Consider the following 23,961-nt stretch of genomic DNA (forward strand, 5'->3'; position numbering starts at 1 on the left):
AAAGAGATCTCGCTCTCAATGGGACTAACCTGGTTAAATATATATCAGGAGAAAGATGCTGAGGATGACACCAAAAAGGTTTATTGATGTGGCAAAGTCTTTTTTTTCCTGGTCAATGGACTTTCAGTTTACTCTTCCTACCAATGTAACACTGACAGTTATTAATTAAATCTTTATTTCTGTTCACATGTTCAAAATAAGGATTTCATTCATAACGCTGTCAACAGACATAAGTACACCTGCAACAGTGAGGTATGCACAGTTCAGTGCAACATTTGGTGACATTTACAGTTCAATTTAAAATAAGTGCATGAAAAAAGGGCCACATGAAATTCTGTGAATTTATTAAGGATTGTTATTAGCCCATTTTACCAAGTTCATATATTACAAAAGAGGTCCGACAGTTACAGTACAAAAAAAAGTTATTTTTTCAATGGCCCCATGAATCAACAACAGTCTTGTACATCAATCTAAAACGAAAGAAGGCAAAAGGTCATGAGTTCACACAACTCTTCTGTAGATAAACATAAGATATACAGACTAGCAATGTTACCAGTGAAGAACACATGCAGCACAATTCTTGTACAATGGACCCCCCCCCCCCCACCCACACACACACACACACACACACACACTTCCTGTAATCTGATATTCATTTCTTTTTCTCTTCATCCTTCTTGGTCTCAGGTTTGGACCCAGTCTGGGAAGTCAGAGAGCCCATGGCATTTCGGATGGCCTCATTGTTGGGATCGACTCCCGGAAGATTTTCCAGAACACTCTGAAGGAACTCTGGATCCTGCATAACATCATAGTCCTCCTCATCCTGCACACAAATAATTACACATAAGAACTTGCTGTTACACCCCCCACCCTCAAATACATGAATACAAATCTGCTGACCTTTGTCTCACTGGAGTCAATATCAGCTCCTGTGTCCATGTCGTCAGCACCAAACTCTACAGGTAAGATGGAACAGAAGTATTATGAGTGGGCTCCACATTTCTGATTGTTCTGAGGGGTATGCAAATCACACCTTTTTAATTTTAAAGGGGTATTGTCGACCTAGTAAAGGTTTAAAAGAGGTGAGAATCAGTTCTTGTACCATTTAGCAATCCCAGTTGTGATTTACACCCTAATTTCCTCCAGGATTAATAAAGGTCTTTTTATTCATATTTCCATTCCAAAATGAGAAAAAAAAATTAGATAATGTTTAAATTGAAAAACTGTATATTCGTGCTTTATAATCAATATTCAAAGAGCGTGTATGTAGACAGGTGTGAGTCTTTCCAAATCATGTCCCATCAACTGAATTTACCCCAGGTGGACGCTAATTAAGCTGTAGAAACATCTCAAGGATGATCAGTGGAAACATGATGCACCTGAACTCAATTTTGAGCTTCATGGCAAAGGCTGTAAATACTTATGTATGTGATTTCTTACTCTTTTTGTTTGTTTTTTATAAATTTTCAATGGGGTATTGTGTGCAGAACGCTGAGGAAGAAAATTAATTTAATCCATTTTGGAATAAGGTTGTACCATAAAATGTGGAAAAAGTGAAGTGCTGTGAATACTTTATGGATGCACTGTATGTACTATTTACTACACAGAATGAAAACATATAATCCACAGATGTATACTTAAAGCTATAAGGGACACTAACATTTCATTAAACTGACAAAAAATAGCTTCTTCTGAAATCCAAGCATTATAGTGTCAGTTTATTTTAGAAATGTCTTGGAAAATTACAGCTCACTTTAATTAAGAGAACATATTTCTGGCAGAAAATTTTTTTTGTCTGAATATTTTCTGTGAGTGGATGGCCTGTGTGGCTTTGCCGCTACAGGCGTGAGATCCCCTAGAGGGTCCCCCGGGAAATTTTGAAAAAATGGTGCAATTTGGTGCATTCTATACGGAAACGTATTGCATTCACTGGATAAAAAAAATAATAAAAATTGGCCGCTGATCTCGTAATTACGAGATCAGGCTATTTTTATTTATTTATTTTGTGTATGTCGCTTCCATACAATCGTGCTTCCATACTTCCAGTCCCTCCCTAAAGACAAGCATGAGAAATCCCAAGTCATAAAATTGCCCAATTTGTAACCACCAACACTGCACTGTGGTCCACACCACCCGCACGCAAAGGTTGGCTTTCCCCCTAAACTATTCCTGGATGAATGAAACTCCTCCAGCGAGGCAGGGCATGGGGCACACAGACTGGCATGCACCCGGCTGGGAGTGAGCCCCGCTGTGTCCCTCAGTGGTCGGTGGAGCTGTGTGAGTGAAAGATGGAAGACGCCCCATGCTCCTCCCTGGACATTCATCCAGGAGCACTTCAGGGGGAAAATCCACACTTTGTGTTTGACTGCAGTGTGTTATCATCGGCTGAGCTCAGCCCCCGTCTTTACAGAGGAACTGGAAGTATGGAAGTATATACATAAAACAATTTAGACACCTGATCTTTTCTTATAATTACGAGATCCTGATCTCGTAAATACAAGATCTTTTCTTGTAATTATGAGATCTTTTCTCGTAATTACGAGATCCTGATGTCGCAACTATGAGATCTTTTCTCGGAATTATGAGATCTTTCTTGTAATTACGAGATTAGCGGTCAATTTTTTTTTTAATCCAGCAAATGCAACACACTTCCGTAATTCTGAGAGCAATTTGGTCAGCTTTTCTTGGTTTAAAACACAGTAGTATTTGACAATTATGAGGTCTATTAGAAAAATCCGACCTTATTTTTTTTCAAAAACCATATGGATTTGAATCACGTGTGATTACATCAGACATGCTTGAACCCTCGTGGGCATGCAAGAGTTTTTTTCACGCCTGTCGGTTACGTCATTCGCCTGTGGGCAGTCTTTGAGTGAGGAGTGGCCCACCCTCTCGTCGATTTTTTCATTGTTTAGGAATGGCTCAGAGACTGCTGCTTTGTTTGATAAAAATTTTTCAAAACTGTAAGGCACAACTGAGTGGACACCATTCAATAAATTCAGCTGGTTTTCTGTAAAATTTTAACGGCTGATGAGAGATTTTGGTCTGGTAGTGTCGCCGTAAGGACGGCCCACGGTGCCTGACGGCGATCTGCGCTTCAAGGCAGCAGCGTCTCGCCATTTCAAGTTGAAAACTTCCACATTTCAGGCTCTGTTGACCCAGGAAGTCATCAGAGACAGAGAAGTTCAGAAGAAGTCGGCATGAGAGTTTATTCGGACATTCCATTGTTAACGGACATTTTGTAATGAAAGTGCGGGCAGAGTCGCATGTCGGGCCGGACCTGACCGCGGGGGGCGACAGGAAAAACACCTCCGTTGGAAACCTTAACGGGCAAGTTGGAACATGCCCAAGCTGTTAAACAATTTCTCAGTTACTCACTTGTTGAAAGCCATCAAAAGCCGCCTGAATTTTACAAATGTTTTTCAACACGGAGGTGTTTTTCCTGTCGTGGCGCACACAGATTTGCCGAGTCGTCACGGAAATGACTCGGCGAATTTGCGTGCACGTCTTTCATTACAAAATGTCCTTAAACAGTGGAATGTCCGCATAAAGTCCTCATGCCGGCCTCTTCTGAATCTTCTCTGTTCTCTCACGACATCCTGGGTGAATTAAGCCTTAAATTACGATGTTTTCAGGTCGAAACAGGCCGACGACGGCGCCTGGAAGCGCTGCGCGACATCCCTCCGTGGGAAGTCCTTACACCGACAGAAACACCCCATAATCTCTCATCAGCCATTAAACTTTTCACCGAAAACCAGCTTAATTTCTTGAATAGTGTCCACTCGGATATTCCTCACAGGTCCAGAAAAATTTTGATAAAGCAACGCGCGCCGTCTCGAGCAGCGTGTGAAACAAAGGAATTCAGCCGAGAGGGCGGGACCACATCTCACTCAAGGGCTGCCCACAGGGAAATGTCACCGACACGCGTGAAAAAACTCACGCATGCGCACAAGGGTTCAAGCATGATTGGTGTAATCGCACGTCATTCAAATCCATATAGTTTTTTTAAAAAAAAAAGGTAGCATACTTTTCTGATACACCTCGTATACTGGAACAAATATGGCTCAAGTCTCGATTTCATTAAAACTTATTTACTATCTTGTAAGTATTGTTCTGCTTTCATTGTTTTCATCCTACATTTATCAAATTCTAAGTGTGTCTTTAAAACAAATCAATAATTACAACCTTCTGCTTTTAGTAAATAATACACTTATTGCTAGTGAAAAGTCTTTTACCAATTCTAAGTAATTTAAAACTGACACAATAGTTTAAAAAAATGAAGAAAAAAAAAAGACCATCACCAGATCAATACTGCATAATAATGCCAAATACCACCACCAGAATGCAGCACTTTCAAATGCTACCAGTTGTAATATAAATAATACAAATCCTAACCAATGAATATACCTGCACAGTGCTTTAATTTTACCTCAAAATATATCTCGTCATTTTTTTTTATCTATTAAAGAGCAAAAACTGAAGGAAATCAACTGTAAGTCTTGAAATAAGTTTCTGTTGGAAGTATTTTAGCTATAAGGTCAAGTGAGATGGGGAAGTGTCGGCCTTTTAAATACTTGAAAGACACAGGACTACTACAACACTACTACAACCCCTGGCAAAAATTATGGAATCACTGGCCTCGGAGAATGTTCATTCAGTTGTTTAATTTTGTAGAAAAAAGGCAGATCACAGACATAACACAAAACTAGTCATTTCAAATGGCAACTTTCTGGCTTTAAGAAACACTATAAGAAATCAGGAAAAAAATTGTGGCAGTCAGTAACGGTTACTTTTTTAGACCAAGCAGAGGGAAAAAAATATGTAATCACTCAATTCTGAGGGATAAATTATGGAATCATGCAAAAACAAAAGAACGCTCCAACACATCACTAGTATTTTGTTGCACCACCACTGGCTTTTATAACAGCTTGCAGTCTCTGAGGCATGGACTTAATGAGTGACAAACAGTACTCTTCATCAATCTGGCTCCAACTTTCTCTGATTGATGTTGCCAGATCAGCTTTGCAGGTTGGAGCCTTGTCATGGACCATTTTCTTCAACTTCCACCAAAGATTTTCAATGGATTAAGATCCGGACTATTTGCAGGCCATAACATTGACCTATGTGTCTTTTTGCAAGGAATGTTTTCACAGTTTTTGCTCTATGGCAAGATGCATTATCATCTAAAGTAACCGTTACTGACTGCCACAATTATTTTTCCTGATTTCTTATAGTGTTTCTTAAAGCCAGAAAGTTGCCATTTGAAATCACTTTAGTTTTGTGTCATGTCTGTGATCTGCTTTTTTCACCAAAATTAAGAAACTGAATGAACATCCTCCGAGGCCGGTGATTCCATAATTATTGCCAGGGGTTGTATAACGGACTGATGCAGAAGGTGGCAGAAATGCAACAATAAGGATGCCAGCTGCGTGAGGGGTGTGCTTGATTTTATCCACAGGGTCACGTTTTGAGGAAACGCGTTTCATGTCAAAATAAAGCCATAATATATATATATATTGTTTAAGTTACCGGTTTTATATGACAAAATAAATGGATCATGGAAACAAATTTTAAAGGAAATACGTATACAAATTTACAGCCCTGCATATTTAACAGGGGGGAATTCCATAATGAACATTTTTCTTCAAATTTAACATTGTCTGCAGGAGCATGTGTGTGCGTGCATGCATGAGCTTCTGAAAACACTGGACGTTATCTTGATGCGATGTGTGATGCTGAAGTCAGTGAAATGTCTTGTACATCACTCCAGAGGTGTTATCAGGTTACAAAAGCAATGTTTTTCATTTTAGAACTGTTTATTTCTCCCTAGCTTTTACATAATATATGAGACAACTTAGATTCACAAATAAACACATCTGTTTCTGAGCATGTTCCTCAATGTTGGAGGAGGAGCCAGAGAGAGATGAGCCAGTACACGTCACTGTACCTCTCTACTCTGATTCTGATTGGCTGCAAACCAGAAAGTTAAAAACACAATTCGAAAAACCAAGTTGGACATGAACATACTCCATAAATATCTAAACAGCATCAAAAAACACACAGATTGAAAACTTACCAGCTAACGACCAGACCATTTGTTAGCAAGTTCTTCAAAGAGGTGAAGAAAGCGAACAGGTCTGACTACAAGCCCAAAACCTTCAGCAGCTTTCATTAAGGTGATAATAAATGAATTATTAACCTCGTTTGCTCGGTCTGCATAGGAATATCAGACCTCTGTTTTTTTTTTTCTCAGTACTGTCAACACCTCGGTCTGATAATTTCCCGTACAGATTGAACAAACGAGGTTAATAATTAATAATCCTTTAATATTCACACAAGTCTTCCTTAATAGGCTGTAGGTGAACTTGTTGGGAACAATATACTGCACTGTAATTTGTGATGACTATGTTTGTATGTCTGTATGTACTGATTTGTATTATCACGTGTGCCATATGAGATTTTATTGTCTGATTCTGAACTTTTGCTGTAAACCAAATTGCCCTCCGGGGACATTAAAGATTTTCAATTCATACTCAACTGATTTTTAAGAGGGATTTTCTCCCAGAATTATGATTTTAAAAAGGAACTTTTCACTCCCAGAATTTCTTTTTAAAAGGGTAGTTCTAATGGTCTTGTGCATAAATATGAACAAGCTGTATATTTTTAGGAGCTCTGATAAACCAATAGGTGTCAGGGTAGAACCTGCTCCTGCTCCCTGCATGGACATCTGCAGAGCGTAGGCTATCTGCTCATCCTCTGTCATGCGACTGAAGTCTGGTAGGGCCGGCGTGACAGAATCTGCATGATGAACTGACATCTTCAAGAGGTGATTAGAAGGTAAACCATAAACAAGGCACTCTGAAAACATTCCGACTGATGCTTAACATCTCAGCTGCTATTTTTTGCAGCGTTTCTGGAGTTGATAAAAGCCATACCGTGAGTTCGAAAGTGAGTATTCAGATCTGTGGGCTTGTCAAACTGTTTACTGCACACCTTACAGGTCAGCGCATCTCTTCTCCTCCTCCCCCTGAGGTAAGGTAGGTGATGCTGGAGCGATCCCATCCACACAGCTACCGTCGTCACTGCTCCGGTCTTTACCAGAAGGCGCTACAGAGCTCACGCTGACAGCTTTCTGGTTTTCTGGCAGTGCAGCTCTGACTTTGTGTGTAATGAAGCGATGGCGGGACAGGGAGGTGGACGATGTGAAGCAGGCGCCACACTGCAGACACTGCTGACTGGTTCCTTCAGTCCCGTCTCGTCTGTGCTGGCTGATGTGCTCCAGGAAAGCCGCATGGTCCTCTGTGGTGAAGCCACAGGGGGCACAGCGGTACCCTGCCTGAGGAACGGAGCGAGGTGTCGGTGTTGATGAACGGCGACTCTTCTTTTCTGGACTCAACCAATCACCAGATTCTTCTTCCTGTTCCATCTTCACAGCCTTCTCAGTCTTCGGCCCCCTGAAACGCCATCCTGTTCTGACGAGCTGTCCGCCTCCTCCATCCCACGTCCCTTTGATCAAAACCAACCAAGACAATTATTAGTGACGGAAAGTTTGACTGATACACATCAGAAAAATTAAAGAACCAGAGGTTCAGCCACACAGAGACAACTGGCTATTAAACAAAGTGAGACCTTCATGAAAAAAATAAACAAGAACAAAAAAGCATCACCTGTCGAAAGCCCATGTTTGCGAGTTGCTGTCAACCTACAAAAGTCACTAACTGCACTCATTTTTATTTGTGCACTTTCTTACAGACAAATGTGAAGTGCGGTCTCAAACCTTCATGCTGTATGTCCAGTAATGAAATACACCCTAAAATTTGACAGTGACACTTGCTACACCTGAAGGTCCCTCATTAATAACTGAAGGTAAAACAAACATGTTGGCTGTAAGACAATGCTTTTAAATGTCTTGTTTTGACCACAACCTAAAGATATTCAGTTTACTGTCATACAGGAATGAAGAAACCAGTAAAATGAACCAGAAAATATGCACATTTAAGGAACTGAAATCACAGAATTTGTAAAAAAAAAAAGTCACCCATTGTTAGCAGCTAAAATACTACAGAAAGAAATTAAGCTGTAACATAAATAAAAGGTAACTTTTTGAGCATCCTGTTTAATATAATGTACAAAATCCTAAAACTCTGTGCACTATACCTTTTTGGAACATTTATGTTCAGACAAATAGTGTGGTATAGTTTTAAATATGTTTGGAATGTTTTTAAATTTTTACCCCTGTGTAATTCTTCAGTTGACCCCTACCTGGCCGCCTATTGAAAATTCAAGGGGATACTCAGTTTTTTTCAAAAGAGTAATGTTTAAAGAGTATTTGTGCCAACTTTAGAGCTTGTATCACCATTTGAAGAATTCCTCTGTAAATATTCTGTTATCTGCTGCACTACAACAGGTGCTGATGTCCCACTGCTCTCAGACGTTCTCTGACCTCTTACTTACTGTAGGCTGTGAATTTCAGCTCTTTACACTAATGTTCAGAGCATTATACTGTCAATTTAAATATTGGGGTGAGATGGAGAAAGATCTCAATTTTTGTCTCACAAACTGTCGCATTTTTTTTTTTTAAACAATCCACTGCTATTAAGTTGCACACTTTTTGCAACTGCTCTACACAGAGCTGAACTTGACACTACTACAAAACCTCCATTAAATCACTGTATAAACCATTTTTTCCCCCAACAGCCTTCAAAATAAGTACAACCCCTGGCAATAATTATGGAATCACCGGCCTCGGAGGATGTTCATTCAGTTGTTTAATTTTGTAGAAAAAAGCAGATCACAGACATGACACAAAACTAAAGTCATTTCAAATGGCAACTTTCTGGCTTTAAGAAACACTATAAGAAATCAGGAAAAAAATTGTGGCAGTCAGTAACGGTTACGTTTTTAGACCAAGCAGAGGGAAAAAAAATATGGACTCACTCAATTCTCAGGAATAAATTATGGAATCACCCTGTAAATTTTCATCCCCAAAACTAACACCTGCATCAAATTAGATCTGCTCGTTAGTCTGCATCTAAAAAGGAGTGATCACACCTTGGAGAGCTGTTGCACCAGGGTGGACTGACATGAATCATGGCTCCAACACGAGAGATGTCAATTGAAACAAAGGAGAGGATTATCAAACTCTTAAAGAGGGTAAATCATCACGCAATGTTGCAAAAGATGTTGATTGTTCACAGTCAGCTGTGTCTTATCTCTGGACCAAATACAAACAACATGGGAAGGCTGTTAAAGGCAAACATACTGGTAGACCAAGGAAGACATCAAAGCGTCAAGACAGAAAACTTAAAGCAATATGTCTCAAAAATCGAAAATGCACAACAAAACAAATGAGGAACGAATGGGAGGAAACTGGAGTCAATGTCTGTGACCGAACTGTAAGAAACCACCTAAAGGAAATGGGATTTGAATACAGAAAAGCTAAACGAAAGCCATCATTAACACCTAAACAGAAAAAAACAAGGTTACAACGGGCTAAGGAAATGCAATCGTGGACTGTGGATGAATGGATGAAAGTCATATTCAGTGATGAATCTCGAATCTGCATTGGGCAAGGTGATGATGTTGGAACTTTTGTTTGGTGCCGTTCCAATGAGATTTATAAAGATGACTGCCTGAAGAGAACATGTAAATTTCCACAGTCACTGATGATATGGGGCTGCATGTCAGGTAAAGGCACTGGGGATGGCTGTCATTACATCATCAGTAAATGCACAAGTTTACGTTGATATTTTGGACACTTTTCTTATCCCATCAATTGAAAGGATGTTTGGGGATGATGAAATCATTTTTCAAGATGATAATGCATCTTGCCATAGAGCAAAAACTGTGAAAACATTCCTTGCAAAAAGACACATAGGGTCAATGTCATGGCCTGCAAATAGTCCAGATCTTAATACAATTGAAAATCTTTGGTGGAAGTTGAAGAAAATGGTCCATGACAAGGCTACAACCTGCAAATCTGATCTGGCAACAGCAATCAGAGAAAGCTGGAGCCAGATTGATGAAGAGTACTGTTTGTCACTCATTAAGTCCATGCCTCAGAGACTGCAAGCTGTTATAAAAGCCAGAGGTGGTGCAACAAAAATACTAGTGATGTGTTGGAGCATTCTTTTGTTTTTCATGATTCCATAATTTTTTTCCTCAGAATTGAGTGATCCCATATTTTTTTTCCCCTCTGCTTGGTCTAAAAAAGTAACCGTTACTGACTGCCACAATTTTTTTTTCCTGATTTCTTAAAGCCAGAAAGTTGCCATTTGAAATGACTTTAGTTTTGTGTCATGTCTGTGATCTGCTTTTTTTCTACAAAATTAAACAACTGAATGAACATCCTCCGAGGCCGGTGATTCCATAATTTTGCCAGGGGTTGTATATGAGCATATCTGTTGTTGACGAGATGAATGAGAGTGATCAAATTCCCTATTAGGTCACAAAATGCAAGGTTCTCCCAATCACTGGAGTACATGGTGCACCAACAACTCTGGAAACAGACGCTCAACTAGAAGGGCACTCGGTAGAGCGCATGCCTCCGCCATGCCACATATCAATATCGAAGGATGTGGATTCACAAAAGGGCAAACTAATACATTATGCTATATTCCAGTCTAAGCCGGCTCATCACCAAATTTTAATCGATTGATTCTGGACATATTTCCCATCATTCCACCAAATTTGGTTCAAATGCATTCAAAACTTTTTTTTTAACAGACAAACGCCGGTGAAAACATAACCTCCTTGGGGGAGGTAATAATACCTGAAACACATCCACACCAGGATCCAAAATGTCGCTTATATCAAACCGTGAACCTGAATCCTGCCAAATCGCAGCGTGAGCCGGCTGTGTTACACCTCTGTGCGAAACCGATACACTATATAACACTATACAAATAAAACGTAAAACAGCATCACTGCTGAAAGCTAATCCAAAATGAAAAGCAGTGGAAGTGGTTTTGGGTTTCTGCTTTGTTTTGGATTCTGCTCCTTGTTTGATTTTGGCTACTTGTAAGAAAGACAGTGTGTCTTACCTTTAGTGTGTCCTCACTCACCGTGTCCATGTTGTGTCTCAGCTGAATGTGTCTCTCCAGCAACACTTTGCTGCTGAATGTCTTCTCACCCTTGGTACACAAACTGTACACACAAGTGTTTTAAGTGACTACTGGTACACACGTACAGGATCTCCACGTAAACAATAATAAGGCAGAGGACACAGTTTCGCAGAATTTTACCTTCTTCAAATAAATATGAGTCCTGGTTGAGCGGCTTCGTGTTTTAGATTTAATGTGTTGCCAAACAACTGAATTCATTCAAACTCCAGGAGTCAGTTACATCAATCAATCAATCACAACTTTTTTCTTATAAAGCGCCAAATCACAACAAACAGTTGCCCCAAGGCGCTCCATATTGCAAGGCAAGGCCATACAATAACCACGAAAAACCCCAACGGTCAAAACGACCCCCTATGAGCAAGCACTTGGCCACAGTGGGAAGGAAAAACTCCCTTTTAACAGGAAGAAACCTCCAGCAGAACCAGGCTCAGGGAGGGGCAGTCTTCTGCTGAGACTGGTTGGGGCTGAGGGAAAGAACCAGGAAAAAGACATGCCGAGAAGGGGGGCAGAGATCGATCACTAATGATTAAATGCAGAGTGATGCATACGGAGCAAAAAAAAAAAGAAGAAACAGTGCATCATGGGAACCCCCCCACAGTCTACGTCTAAAGCAACATAACCAAGGGATGGTCCAGGGTCACCCGATCCAGCCCTAACTATAAGCCTTAGCGAAAAGGAAAGGTTTAAGCCTAATCTTAAAAGTAGAGAGGGTATCTGTCTCCCTGATCTGAATTGGGAGCTGGTTCCACAGGAGAGGAGCCTGAAAGCTGAAGGCTCTGCCTCCCATTCTACTCTTACAAACCCTAGGAACTACAAGTAAGCCCGCAGTCTGAGAGCGACGCGCTCTAATGGGGTAATATGGTACTACGAGGTCCCTAAGATAAGATGGGACCTGATTATTCAAAACCTTATAAGTAAGAAGAAGAATTTTAAATTCTATTCTAGAATTAACAGGAAGCCAATGAAGAGAGGCCAACACAGGTGAGATATGCTCTCTCCTGCTAGTCCCCGTCAGTACTCTAGCTGCAGCATTCTGAACCAACTGAAGGCTTTTTAGGGAACTTTTAGGACAACCTGATAATAATGAATTACAATAGTCCAGCCTAGAGGAAATAAATGCATGAATTAGTTTTTCAGCATCACTCTGAGACAAGACCTTTCTGATTTTAGAGATATTGCGTAAATGAAAAAAGGCAGTCCTACATATTTGTTTAATATGCGCTTTGAATGACATATCCTGATCAAAAATAACTCCAAGATTTCTCACAGTATTACCAGAGATCAGGGAAATGCCATCCAGAGTAACGATCTGGTTAGACACCATGCTTCTAAGATTTGTGGGGCCAAGTACAATAACTCAATAACTTTACATGAGCGTGTGCATGATAACGAGGTGAGAGACACTCACTGGCAGCGGAAGCCACGACTGAAGACTTTGTGCTTGTCTCTGATGTGACGTCTCAGACTGGAGGTTGTGGTAAAGGAGCTTTCACATTTGTTACAGTGAAATGTCTTCAAAAGCTAAAAACAACAACATACAAAACAGATAAGTGGACACATTTTATATGTAGCAACCTCTACAGGCAGACAGTGGGAATAATAGTAATAATAACTATTATTATTCATACAGTCCTTACTATGTTTTTACATTCCAGAAAGCAAAACAAAACAAAGTGAGTAAATATGAATAAAGTCCCATAAAAACAAAAATAAAACAGTTTATCATCCTTGACATCAAAAAAAAGTGATGAGGGAGGGCAGATTCATTCTTTATTTATTTTTTAGTTTTCTCTGATACATCAAGAGAGAAGGATTTTCTTCACAAGATGATGTAACATTTCAGCTACAGTTTGCCAGAAGGCACATGGAATAGAATGTGTCAGCACAGCGCTACAACTCTATAAGGAAACTTGTCAAGCTGCAAGCTACGGGCCCGGCTCGGTAAACTTTGACCGTCTTCAGCCATAGCACCAGCTGTACCGCAGTCATTGAAATTTGTCAAAAAAAAAAAGATGCAGGCCGGTTTTGGTAAAGGTGCCTTGACAACTGCTTGAATATGATCCGCGCACTGGTATGCAATCTGCTGTGCCAGAGAGTTAACTCGTTATAAACTGTGCACGGCTTCGTGCAAGTGCACAAAGAAAACTTTGAAATGTTCAAAATCTCTGGCACACAATTATGTGAACTTCACGTGAACATTGCGTAAACAACTCAAAAACACCAAGTGTTAGTGTGAGTCACTGCGTCAGCGCACTGCATCACAGCTCATCTGAAAGATTACGCCGAGATGTTAAATCTATCATAAACATAATTTTACAGATACTCATAAGAAGGAATGAAAAAGCAATTGTTTTATCAATCCATTACTAAATAAACAATTACCTTTTAGACAATTCCAAATGCGTTCTCCATGTCATGAACGCAGGAAAGAGGGAAGAGAGAGAAAAACTGCAGCTGCAGAAAATTCCTCTGTGAGTCGGGAAGTGATTAGAGGTGTTTTCATCAGACAAACTCTGAGAGCAAATTATTAATCTGCTGCAAAATAATTACTTTATATGTAGCATCCAGCGGCACAAAGTGCAGCATCCAGCTGAGAACGCAGTGAGTGGCACTAGCACGACAAATTGCGCAGCAGTGCAGGGGTTAAATGTGTGCAAGTGTCAAAGCATCTTAATGCAGCATCCAGCAAAACAAATGTAAAATCTTCTTTTGGATTTAAAAGAGTATAATGTTGATTACTCCAAACTGTGTGTGTCCACGCAGCAAACCCTTTAGTCCCCTTTGTCTTGAGTTAAGGTCTTGGAATAGCCAACAGCGACCTGTCACATGACGGTGGGGTTATAGACCCTGCAGTCCAAACATTTAGCCAATGAAATCTTCCACTTTGTACAACGTGCACAGCAATGCACCAAGAAACATTCACAACTCAATGAGTCACCAGTCAATAATTCAAATGCATCTTATTCCAATTAAGGGGGAGCCTATTCCAGCAGTCACTGGGTGAGACGCGGGGTACACCCTGGACAGGCTGCAGGTCCATTGCAGGGCCACATATAGACAGACACATTCACATCTAGAGTTAATTTAGAGTCAGCTCACCTAAACTGCATGTCTTTGGAGGTGGGAAGGACCTGGGGCAGTAAGAGGGGACCCACGTAAAAACGGGAACATGCGAGCCAGGTGGGATATGATCCCAGAACCATCTCGCTGTGAGACAGCAGTGCTACCACTAAGCTGTGCTGCACTGTTTTTTTGTTGTTGTTGTCGTCATGTAATCATGGTCTGACTTCTGCATTGTGACGGCACACACTTCCACTCGTCTTTACCCTGTTTGCTTTCACCCCCTCTTCATCGTGACCCCTCCTTTCTTCTCCATCTGAAGTCTCCGTCTTCTTTGGTGGATGTGACTGAACGGATGCAGCTGGTGACGGTGGCAACTCTTCTTTGGACGTGAGCGTCTTGTGGGTCTGAGAGAATAAATTCATTTTTATCAAGTAAAATTAAAGCAGCAGAGGTGATTTATCTTTTCAATGAGTCACAAAAAAAAAAAAAAAAAAAAAAAAGCAGCCGCAAATACTTACCTTGAAATGGTCCATTAAAGACGTCCTCTGAGAAAAGAGTTTGGTGCACCGGGGACATTTAAACACATTCACTTTCTGGTTGGCTAAATGAGTATCAAAGTGGATGTACAGCATGGACTGTGAGTGAAAACTGTGTCACACATGACACATTTAATAGATCAACCTGTAACAGAGGGACAACAGAGTCAGTTAATCATAAGACAGATCTTTAATTTGATGAGAAAAGGCATCGTGTGTTTGTGTACATGGCCTGTCCGCCGCTGAGCGTTGGATGTTGGGTTGTGATGTGGTTCTGTAGCTGGGGACCGATTTGAAAGCCATGGGGCAGCCGGGACATTTGTTGAACATGTCACAGTGAGCCTGCTGGATGTGATACTTCACTGAGTTCAGGCCTGCCAAACACCACCATGCAGCTGGAACACCTGCAAAAGAGACACAACGGGATAAAGAAAGTGTGCAGAAGTATGACAAAATTTGAAAAGTTTTGTTTTTTTCTCTTTTTAAAAAAGCATTCACTGTGCTGATCAATTAATTTTTAAAACAGCCAAAAGGCACCATCACACCTGTATCCGATGCGACGTGCGAAGTGCAGACAGCTGTGGTCCAGGTGTGCTTGAAAGTGAGGCTGCCTTGGCCACGCCCCACACTCAGGGCAGACATGTGGCGGTGAGCCTTTGTGGATGCGGTGATGAGCTGCTGCACTGCAGCTGTTGAGCAGGAGGATGGGTGGAAAACACTCTGTGCATGACTGCAAAACAATGAACAGAAAAGGAATGAACAAAGATTTTACATTAATACAAAGACAAATCTAATTTCTCAACCTCCTGCTTCACTCACGGTGCTGTGTGCTGCATTCATTCTTGGAAGTGCTCAGCCACCTCTTCTTTGTTACGGAACTGAACCTGAATTCAGGACATTTATTACTGAGGTACTGCACTGCCTCTGTGCTCTTATCTGCTGAGTTTGTGGCGCTCTGGTTTAGCGCAGATGACGATGATGCTGACGTGGACGATGGAAGCGAAGCAGAAAAGAGCCCTGAACCAAGACACAGAGCAGCATTGAGGGAGAAGTACCACTAAAAATATTTAATCATCTCTTTTAGGCATTCAAATGACAATTTGGCATCACTTCAAAGTTACAGTTTTCACATTCCAGAAAGTCACGCTAGTATTTTTACACTAAAGCAGCGCTAGATCCATGAATCGGGCTGTTGCATTTTCAAACACGCCACCCATCAGTGATGTCATATCTAATGATGGAACGTAGACAGACTCAAACTGTGGATCATATATTCTTCAGTAAAAACAGTTGTAACTTGTAAAATTAACTATGGCATTCTGTATTATCATTACAATATCAAGAAGTAAAACTAGTTTCATGATACAGAAAAAGGTTTGGAAACGATGACTGCCAGCGAGAACAACATCCAGGTCCACTATAAGTCATCATACATGGATCGTGTGCAATCATCAGCCAGAGATTAATGTCTGACTGCAGCTCCGCTGTCAGCTCCTCAAGTTCTGTCATGATTCTTGGCACATTAGATAGAAAGTCCATATCTCCTAAAAATAACATCTTCTGACTTTTTCCAGGGCAGCATGGAGGCCTAGTGGTTAGCACTGTTGCCTCACAGCGAGAAGTTCATGGGTTCAATTTCCGCCTGTGGCCTTTCTGTGTGGAGTTTGCATGTTCTCCCCGTGTTTGCGTGGGTTTCCTCCCACATCCAAAGACATACAGGTTAGGTGGAGTGGAATCTTTAAATTGTCCGTAGGTGTGCGAGTGGGTGTGTCTGTGTTTGTTTGTGGCCCTGTGACAGACTGGCGCCTGTCCTGGGTGTACCCCGCCTCGCGCTCTATGACTGCTGGGATAGGCTCCAGCCCCCCATGACCCTCAATTGGACTAAGCGGTTGAAGATGTGTGTGTGTGTGACATTTTCCAATGTAAGAAATACATTTGCGTGTTCAGACAACCTGTAAACACAGTGTCATGGAGACATTCCACATCCATGTTCACAGCGGCAGTAAAATAGCGTCCTGCGACACAGACAGCAGGGTCACAACATAATAGGCTTCAAAATCCGACAGACTCTGAAAAAGGTAAGAGTTTTGGGGTGAAGTGTGTCATTTCCTCTCTGTACAGCCTCTGTAAATCAGGGCCATCACTTTCAAATGAAAGCTCAGGAGCTTCATTATCAGACGTAGCAGCGTTCATTTTAATCTGCCATCGGGATGTTTCTGCTTTTTCTAAAATGTACGGCACACGCTGGGAAAGACCGAGTAAGACATTTTCCACCTGCATTGCACCTGCTCTCAGAGCGAGAGGAATAATTAGCAATAAAATACATCAGCGACTACTAATTATTACTGCATGTGCACGGATAGACTTACAATCATGAATACTTTGAAGTTGTGTTGCTAAGGGAACATTAAATAATGTGCGACACATCCTTTAATGTTCCATGCATGTTTTTGACAATGTAAATAGTTTAGCATAGGACTCTACAACCTGCATCTCTGAAAAGGGATAAGAACAAGAAAAGCAAATCACATTTTTTTTTTAAATGCAAATGTGACAGGCATAATGTTCACTAACCCACTGCCACTGGTTCCTGCTGGCCGATCATCTGCTCCACAGGAACAGGCTTCATGACCAGGCTGTGAACACTGCATGATAAGACCTTTCTCCTTGTGCTCCCTGGCGTGTAAAAGCAAGCTGCACTTGTTGAAGAAAGCCAACCTCTTTGCACAGTGATTACATGTCACCTCAATCCTCAGTGAACGGCGATCGTAGTGCCGTGCCAAGCTCTGCTCAAGGGCAAAGGCATCACCGCACTCCAAACAGCAGTATCCCTGCAGAGCATCACACATTCAACCTCTTACATACAGATACATGAAATGAGCAGAAGAACAAAGCCAGGCTGAGCTCTTTCAGAATCTGAATACAGACTGGAAGGATTGTTCTTAGAATAGGAAAACTCTGATCAATGACTGCTACGGAGATTAACCTTTAGTACCACAATTTCAGTGTGCATGTCAACTCTTTGTACTCAAATACAACTGAGCTGGGCTTATTATTTACATTAAAAGGAATTATCTTTTGATTACAAGCAGTTTCTTGAAATCAAGCTTGATTTTATAAGATAGGAAAACAGCTAGATTCTTTCTCTTGTTATCACTTAAACTGCAAATCCTTGTAATCACTCAGCTTATCCGATTCCTCTACTTAGACTCTGCAAATTTTGTCAATGACTGAAGAAGTGAACTGGTGATTAGCGGCACCTGATTTTCAAATGCACAATTCAGAATCTCTAGAAATAAATGTAAAAGAACAAATTTTGCATCAAAAAATATTTAACTGTTCAAGGTGAAGGAACTCAAGGAAAAAAACATTAGCTTAATGGTGCGATAATACCAATACAAATGTACACTACGTACAATTACCACCACCCTTGACAAATATTTGCCTGCAAAACCTTTGGCAACAACAGCCTCTAAAAACATTTTTTGTGGCTACCTCAAAGCTTCTTGCTTGTCTGCTGTTTGTTTCCGCCACTGGTCTGGTGCTGTCCAACCTGTTTTACATTTGGAATTATTTTTCCAATAGCAGACTTCAGCCCTCTCCAAAAGATTTCAGTGGGATTTCGGTCAGGGCTCATTGCAGATCAGTTTAAAACAGTGCATCCGTTTCTTCCAAACCATTCTTTTTGGGCTGCTGCATGTGTGCTATAATTTTTGCAAATCATCTTCCCTTTTGTACCTTTCTTTAAACAGTGGTGCCCTCTTCAGTGTTTGCCCATGAGGCAACATTTTTAGAAAACTCAACCACTAGATTTTCCAGGATAGCCCAGAGCTATTTAGATGTCTCCAGAGGTATCTACCTACCCCCAAATAATTGCCCAGTATACATTTTACATGTTTGTTTTTTAACTTTATGAAAGCATTTGTTGTTGACTAACTTTGGACATCTTATTCAATTTGTTGATATAGTGCCAAATCATAATCAAAATGCTGTACATGAGCATGGTCTTGATGTTACACATTCCAGGAGCACTTCACACATTCTCAAGAATCTGTGAAGTTTTGACTCAATGAGTGCAATGTTGAAAAACGCTGGTTTCTCAGAATGCAAAACATGGGGAACCGCACCCAATTTTTTTTCTGGGTTATCCTCAAAATGTCTCAACCGGCCCTTGTAATTAAAATGACATCAATGAGGTATAGATTACTAGGCCAGAAAAATCAGCTCAGTTAATAAGTCAGTGAATGTGTTGATGTTGGGACAGTGCATAAGGCAGGAAGTTTCCCATAGCTCACCCCAACTGAGACGTATGACAAATTTCTCCACATGTCTGCAATACAGCAAAACAGGTTCCTGAATTCAGAAGTACGAATCTAATTTGCACACATCTTGATGCAATTTTCCAACCACTCACACGAGATAACCACAAGTTCATAAATACAGTCAACACAGCTCCAGTCTGCTGCACAATGCTACATTCTTCTGTGTCAGTCTGTGGGACAGCAGCATCAGCACTGACAGACTGAACTTCTTCTCTAACAGATCAAGTAGTGTTGTGGGCAGGACTTTGCTACAACCCATAAATCAGCGATTCATATTTTAAAAGAGTGGTATGGGCTCATGGCCCCTCAGTGCCTGAAGTAAGGGGCTACAATAAAACTCGTCTAAACCAGATATTCACACTCACCAGACAAAAGCAAAAGTCCCAATGCTGTTGTATGGGCTTCCATGTAATACACACTGTAAAGAACAGATTTTGTACAGATTTTCGCTCAAATTTGACAAAACGTACTGTCCAATCACAATGCATTTTCTTAAAAAAAAACAAAAAAACCTTGCATATACCAGATAAAGTAGTCAGGATGTGCCCAGTAACAGAGGTATAAATGAAGTTCAGCACTGACACTTGCCAATTTGAGGAAAGTGGCCATTTATTTTTTTCAAACCATGCTCAAACACGGCACCTAAATAAGGCAACCCTTTATTCAAGGCCGGCAATTATTAACAAAATGCTGCTTGTTGCCTGCAATGTAATATGGTGTTAAGTTTCACACATATCCCCTGGGTGTAACGAACCGAGTTTTAGATCAGAGCCCTCTGCATGGCTGCAAACCCTCCCCACAGCCTGACGTGCACCTGCTAAATGACGGACACCGCAAGGTCACTCCTTCCTCTCCTGTCATATTTTAAAAGTTTTTGCAGTGCACGCGCCGATTACATTTCAATCATGGATCAAATACGTTTGGCAGAAAAGTTCACAAATACAACCCCAATTCCAATGAAGTTGGGACGTTGTGTGAAATGTAAATAAAAACCGAATACAGTGATTTGCAAATTCTCTTCAACTTATATTCAATTGAATACACCACAAAGACAAGATATTTAATGTTCAAACTGATAAACTTTTTTGTTTTTGTGCAAATATTTGCTCAACACAAAAAGCTGGGACAGGAGCAACAAAAGACTGTGAAAGTTGATGAATGCTCAAAGAACACCTGTTTGGAACATTCCACAGGTGAACAGGTTAATTGAAAACAGGTGAGTGTCATGACTGGGTATAACTGGAACATCCCCAAAAGGTTCAGCCATTCACAAGCAAAGATGGGGCGAGGATCACCACTTTGTGAACTGCATGAAAAAAATAGTCCAACAGTTTAAGAACAATGTTTCTCAATGTTCAATTGCAAGAAATTTAGGGATTCCAACATCTAATCAGAAGATTCAGAGAATCTGGAAAACTTTCTACATATAAGTGGCAAGGCCAAAAACCAACATTGAATGCCTGTGACCTTCGATGCCTCAGGCGGCACTGCATTAAAAACCGACATCATTCTGTAAAGGATCTTACCGCGTGGGCTCAGGAACACTTCAGAAACCCATTGTCAGTTAACACAGTTCGTCGCTACATCTACAAGTGCAAGTTAAAACTCTACCATGCAAAGCAAAAGCCATACATCAACAACATCCAGAAAAACCGCCTCCTTCTCTGGGCCTGAGCTCATCTGAAATGTACAAAGCAAAGTGGAAAAGTGTACTGTGGTCTGATGAGTCCACATTTAAAATTGTTTTTGGAAATCAAGGATGTTGTGTCCTCCAGACAAAAGAGGAAAAAGACCATCAAGATTGTTACCAACGCAAAGTTCAAAAGCCAGCATCTGTGATGGTATGGGGGTGTGTTAGTGTCCATGGCATGGACAACTTACACATCTGTGATGGCACCAACAATGCTGAAAGGTACATCCAGGTTTTGGAGCAACACATGCTACCAAGGACATCCCTGCTTATTTCAGCAAGACAATGCCAAGCCACATTCTGCACGTGTTACAATGGCGTGGCTTCGTAGTAAAAGAGTGCTGGTACTAGACTGGCCTGCCTGCAGTCCAGACCTGTCGCCCACTGAAAATGTGTGGCGCAAAATACGTCAACGGAGACCCCGGACTGTTGAACAACTGAAGTCGTACATCAAGCAAGAATGGGAAAGAATTCCACCTACAAAGCTTCAACAATTAGTGTCCTCAGTTTCCAAACGCTTATTGAGTGTTGTTAGAAGGAAAGGTGACACAGTGCTAAACATACCAGTGTGTCACCTTTGTTGAAACGTGCTGCAGTCATCCATTTCAAAATGAGCAAATATTTGCACAAAATAAAGTTTATCAGTTTGAACATTAAATATCTTGTCTTTGTGGTGTATCCAATCTAATATAGGTTGAAGAGGATTTGCAAATCATTATATTCTGTTTTTAATTTACATTTTACACACAAATCAGGTTTTAGGATTTAGGAACAGAGTTTGTCCATTTTATACATAATGGATTTTGATAACAGATAAAATTCGCTGATTCATCTGAATGCATTGCAAGCTTTACTATATTTGCTCCATATGATTGGTACTTCTCAGACATCAACTGGTCTATGTGAAGCAGAATACATTAAAGTAAGATTTATGATGTTTTGTAATCTACTGTAAGAGCCACAACTTGAGGCAATTTAACTTAAATGATGCAAATTTTATACTTCTTTTATTTCATGTCGTTATGTTATGCGTAGGTCACAAATAATGGTTAAAAGGTTAAAAAACACATTAATATTTAATGGACGTAACATTTGCTCCCTTCTTCAAAACTGTCTGACATTGTTAAATTGTCTGATGGAGCTCTCTGCCTCACTGGATAAAAGCTACTATATAAGAGTGTAAATGTAAACATACACACAGTAGTGTTTATACAGTGAGGCAGAGTTGTGTCAGGCAGAGTTTTTCTGTCATCTTGACAATTTTTTTTTTCTGTCTACATTTTTAAGTGGGATAGCATTACCTTTTTTAATGAATATATTCACTCTGTTCAGCAGACTAGCAGACCCACTGACCGTTTACACAGGTTAAGACCACTTACCTGTGGTGGCAGGGGAAGCCCCCACTCTTGAGGAAGAGGAGAACTCAGATCAGGTTTATAATTGGGCAGCAGGTTCTTGTTGTTGAGGATCTTGTTAAATGCATCTACCAGGTTGGTCTGACTCCTGGATATGACAGCACCAGTGTTGTTCACTATGGATGCTGGTCTACTGCTACTCTGTTGAGGTAGCATAGGCAAAGGTGCTGGCATGGTCACAGCACTGCTCAGTGTTTTCTGACCCAAACTGTGCAAGTTGATCCCTCCAGGGCTGAGTTTAGCAAGAGACACAGAGGCCGTTTTGGTGAGGTTGGCAGCTGCAGAGGGGAACTCTAAGCTTTGATGCTTGTGCTGAGCTGCTGTCATCCTGAACTATTGCTACCACAGGTGAGGATCTACTAGCTTGAGAGCTACGCAATATTTTCTTCTTGGGTCTTGTATTACAACCTTCTGGTGAAGGCTTTGAATGATTCCCAGACTTTGGATGGAGCTTCCACCTCTTTTAGATGCCACAGTCTTGTAACGCTGCGTGCAGGCATCCTGATTTTAACTTTGAGAGAGGGCTCTTCAGATGAAACAGTCTCTGTACCAGTAGCAGGCACAGAATTATCACTAGCAACACATGTTTCCCCACAGTCTTTATCTTTGTTATCGCTGAACATCTCAGCATCCTCCACTTTGTCCTCTAGGCTACATCATTTTCTCTGTGCTTCTCTTTAACATAGCAAGCATTGATTTTAACAGCAGGAGGTGCTGTTGAGACAGAATCAAACTTGCGCTTGTCTTGGACCCAATAAAACCTGTCTCATCAGGTGGTGGGCTTTCGGTGAGTCCCTTTCCTCAATCACATGATCTGGATCCTTTTCTTGGACTAAAGTGGAAACTGTGACAGTAGAAGAGAGTGAGGTCTGTGGCTGAGCAGTGGGACTGGATGGGCTGCCCTTTATCTCCTGGGGTTCAGGCTCAGGTTTGGAGATGCCAACAAAGAACAGACAAGAGAAGGAGAAGAAGGAGGTAGGTGGCAAGAAGTGTTTTCAGGAGAGGCCGTTAGTTCAGACTGAAATGAAGCTGTATGACTGAATTTGGGAGGGGACAACATTGGAGACTTTTGGCTTTTCCTGGATCACAAGTGGACTTCCAAAGTCTGGTTCAGAATCCTCTTCATCTGAGTGTACAACATGCTTTATCTTAGGTTATTGTACCTCCCATTTTGAGGTACTGGGAAAGATGTCGGCTTTTGGGTGATAAACATTTCTTCATTTGGTAGTAATACGAGGAGGAACTGAGGACTATCAGAGTGTGGAGACGTGGGAGGGTGACAAGCTGAGTGATGCAGGGGGGACTTTCACCCTCAGTGGCCAGTCTGAAAGTCTCTTGTGATCTCTGCGCCATGGGTCTCTATTGTACGTCCCTGAGACTTGCTAGAGATTCCTCATCTCCGTTGGTCATTTGGGGCTCCAATGTAGACTCAGCAAGAGGGCTGGGAACATACTGTGAGGGGAAGAAGTCCTCACTTATCTTGCCCAGACCCTGAGAGTCTTTTCCAGTGTTTGAAGGATCATCTGTTCTGGTTTCATTCCCGACGGACCCTTCTGGATCTTCTACAGGCCGCACACCGTTCTTCACAATGACACTAACTACTGGAGTGTTGCCAAGAGGAGCAGGAGAACAATCCAAGAAGTGCGAAGGTGGGCTACCATCGCTCACATTTGCAGAAGTTGCTGATGCGTCTCGTTCCTCATTCTGGACTTGACTGGATGGCCTATTTGGCATCAATGTCAGGAATATCAAAAGCTGCTAGCAAATCATCAAAATCTGGGGTCTTCATATCCCCCATTGGCAGCAGTAGAA

At 41.2% G+C, this 23,961-nt stretch overlaps 1 protein-coding gene and 1 pseudogene across 1 annotated transcript; both read right to left on the minus strand.

Annotated features, from left to right (window-relative positions):
* Window positions 1–59: 59 nt before the first annotated feature.
* LOC117514375 (26S proteasome non-ATPase regulatory subunit 4-like) lies at window positions 60–6,821 on the minus strand. The gene is made up of 3 exons (XM_034174803.1): window positions 6,703–6,821; window positions 901–956; window positions 60–823 (listed from the first exon to the last, which is right to left on the minus strand). The coding sequence occupies exons 1-3, from the start codon at window positions 6,815–6,817 to the stop codon at window positions 653–655; spliced, it is 342 nt and encodes a 113-aa protein (XP_034030694.1). The 5' UTR covers window positions 6,818–6,821; the 3' UTR covers window positions 60–652.
* A 25-nt stretch (window positions 6,822–6,846) lies between these two features.
* On the minus strand, window positions 6,847–23,961 carry LOC117513481 (annotated as a pseudogene).

This window comes from Thalassophryne amazonica, chromosome 7 (genome assembly GCF_902500255.1).
Source record: "Thalassophryne amazonica chromosome 7, fThaAma1.1, whole genome shotgun sequence".
Lineage (NCBI taxonomy): Eukaryota > Metazoa > Chordata > Actinopteri > Batrachoidiformes > Batrachoididae > Thalassophryne > Thalassophryne amazonica.

Coding starts and splice junctions, on each gene's coding strand:
- LOC117514375 (XM_034174803.1), bottom strand. CDS start 6,817: ATGTCAGTTCATCATGCAGATTCTGTCACGCCGGCCCTACCAGACTTC. Junction 957..6,702: donor CATGCAGGGAGCAGGAGCAG/GTTCTACCCTGA, acceptor TCTTACCTGTAG/AGTTTGGTGCTGACGACATG. Junction 824..900: donor TTGACTCCAGTGAGACAAAG/GTCAGCAGATTT, acceptor ATTTGTGTGCAG/GATGAGGAGGACTATGATGT.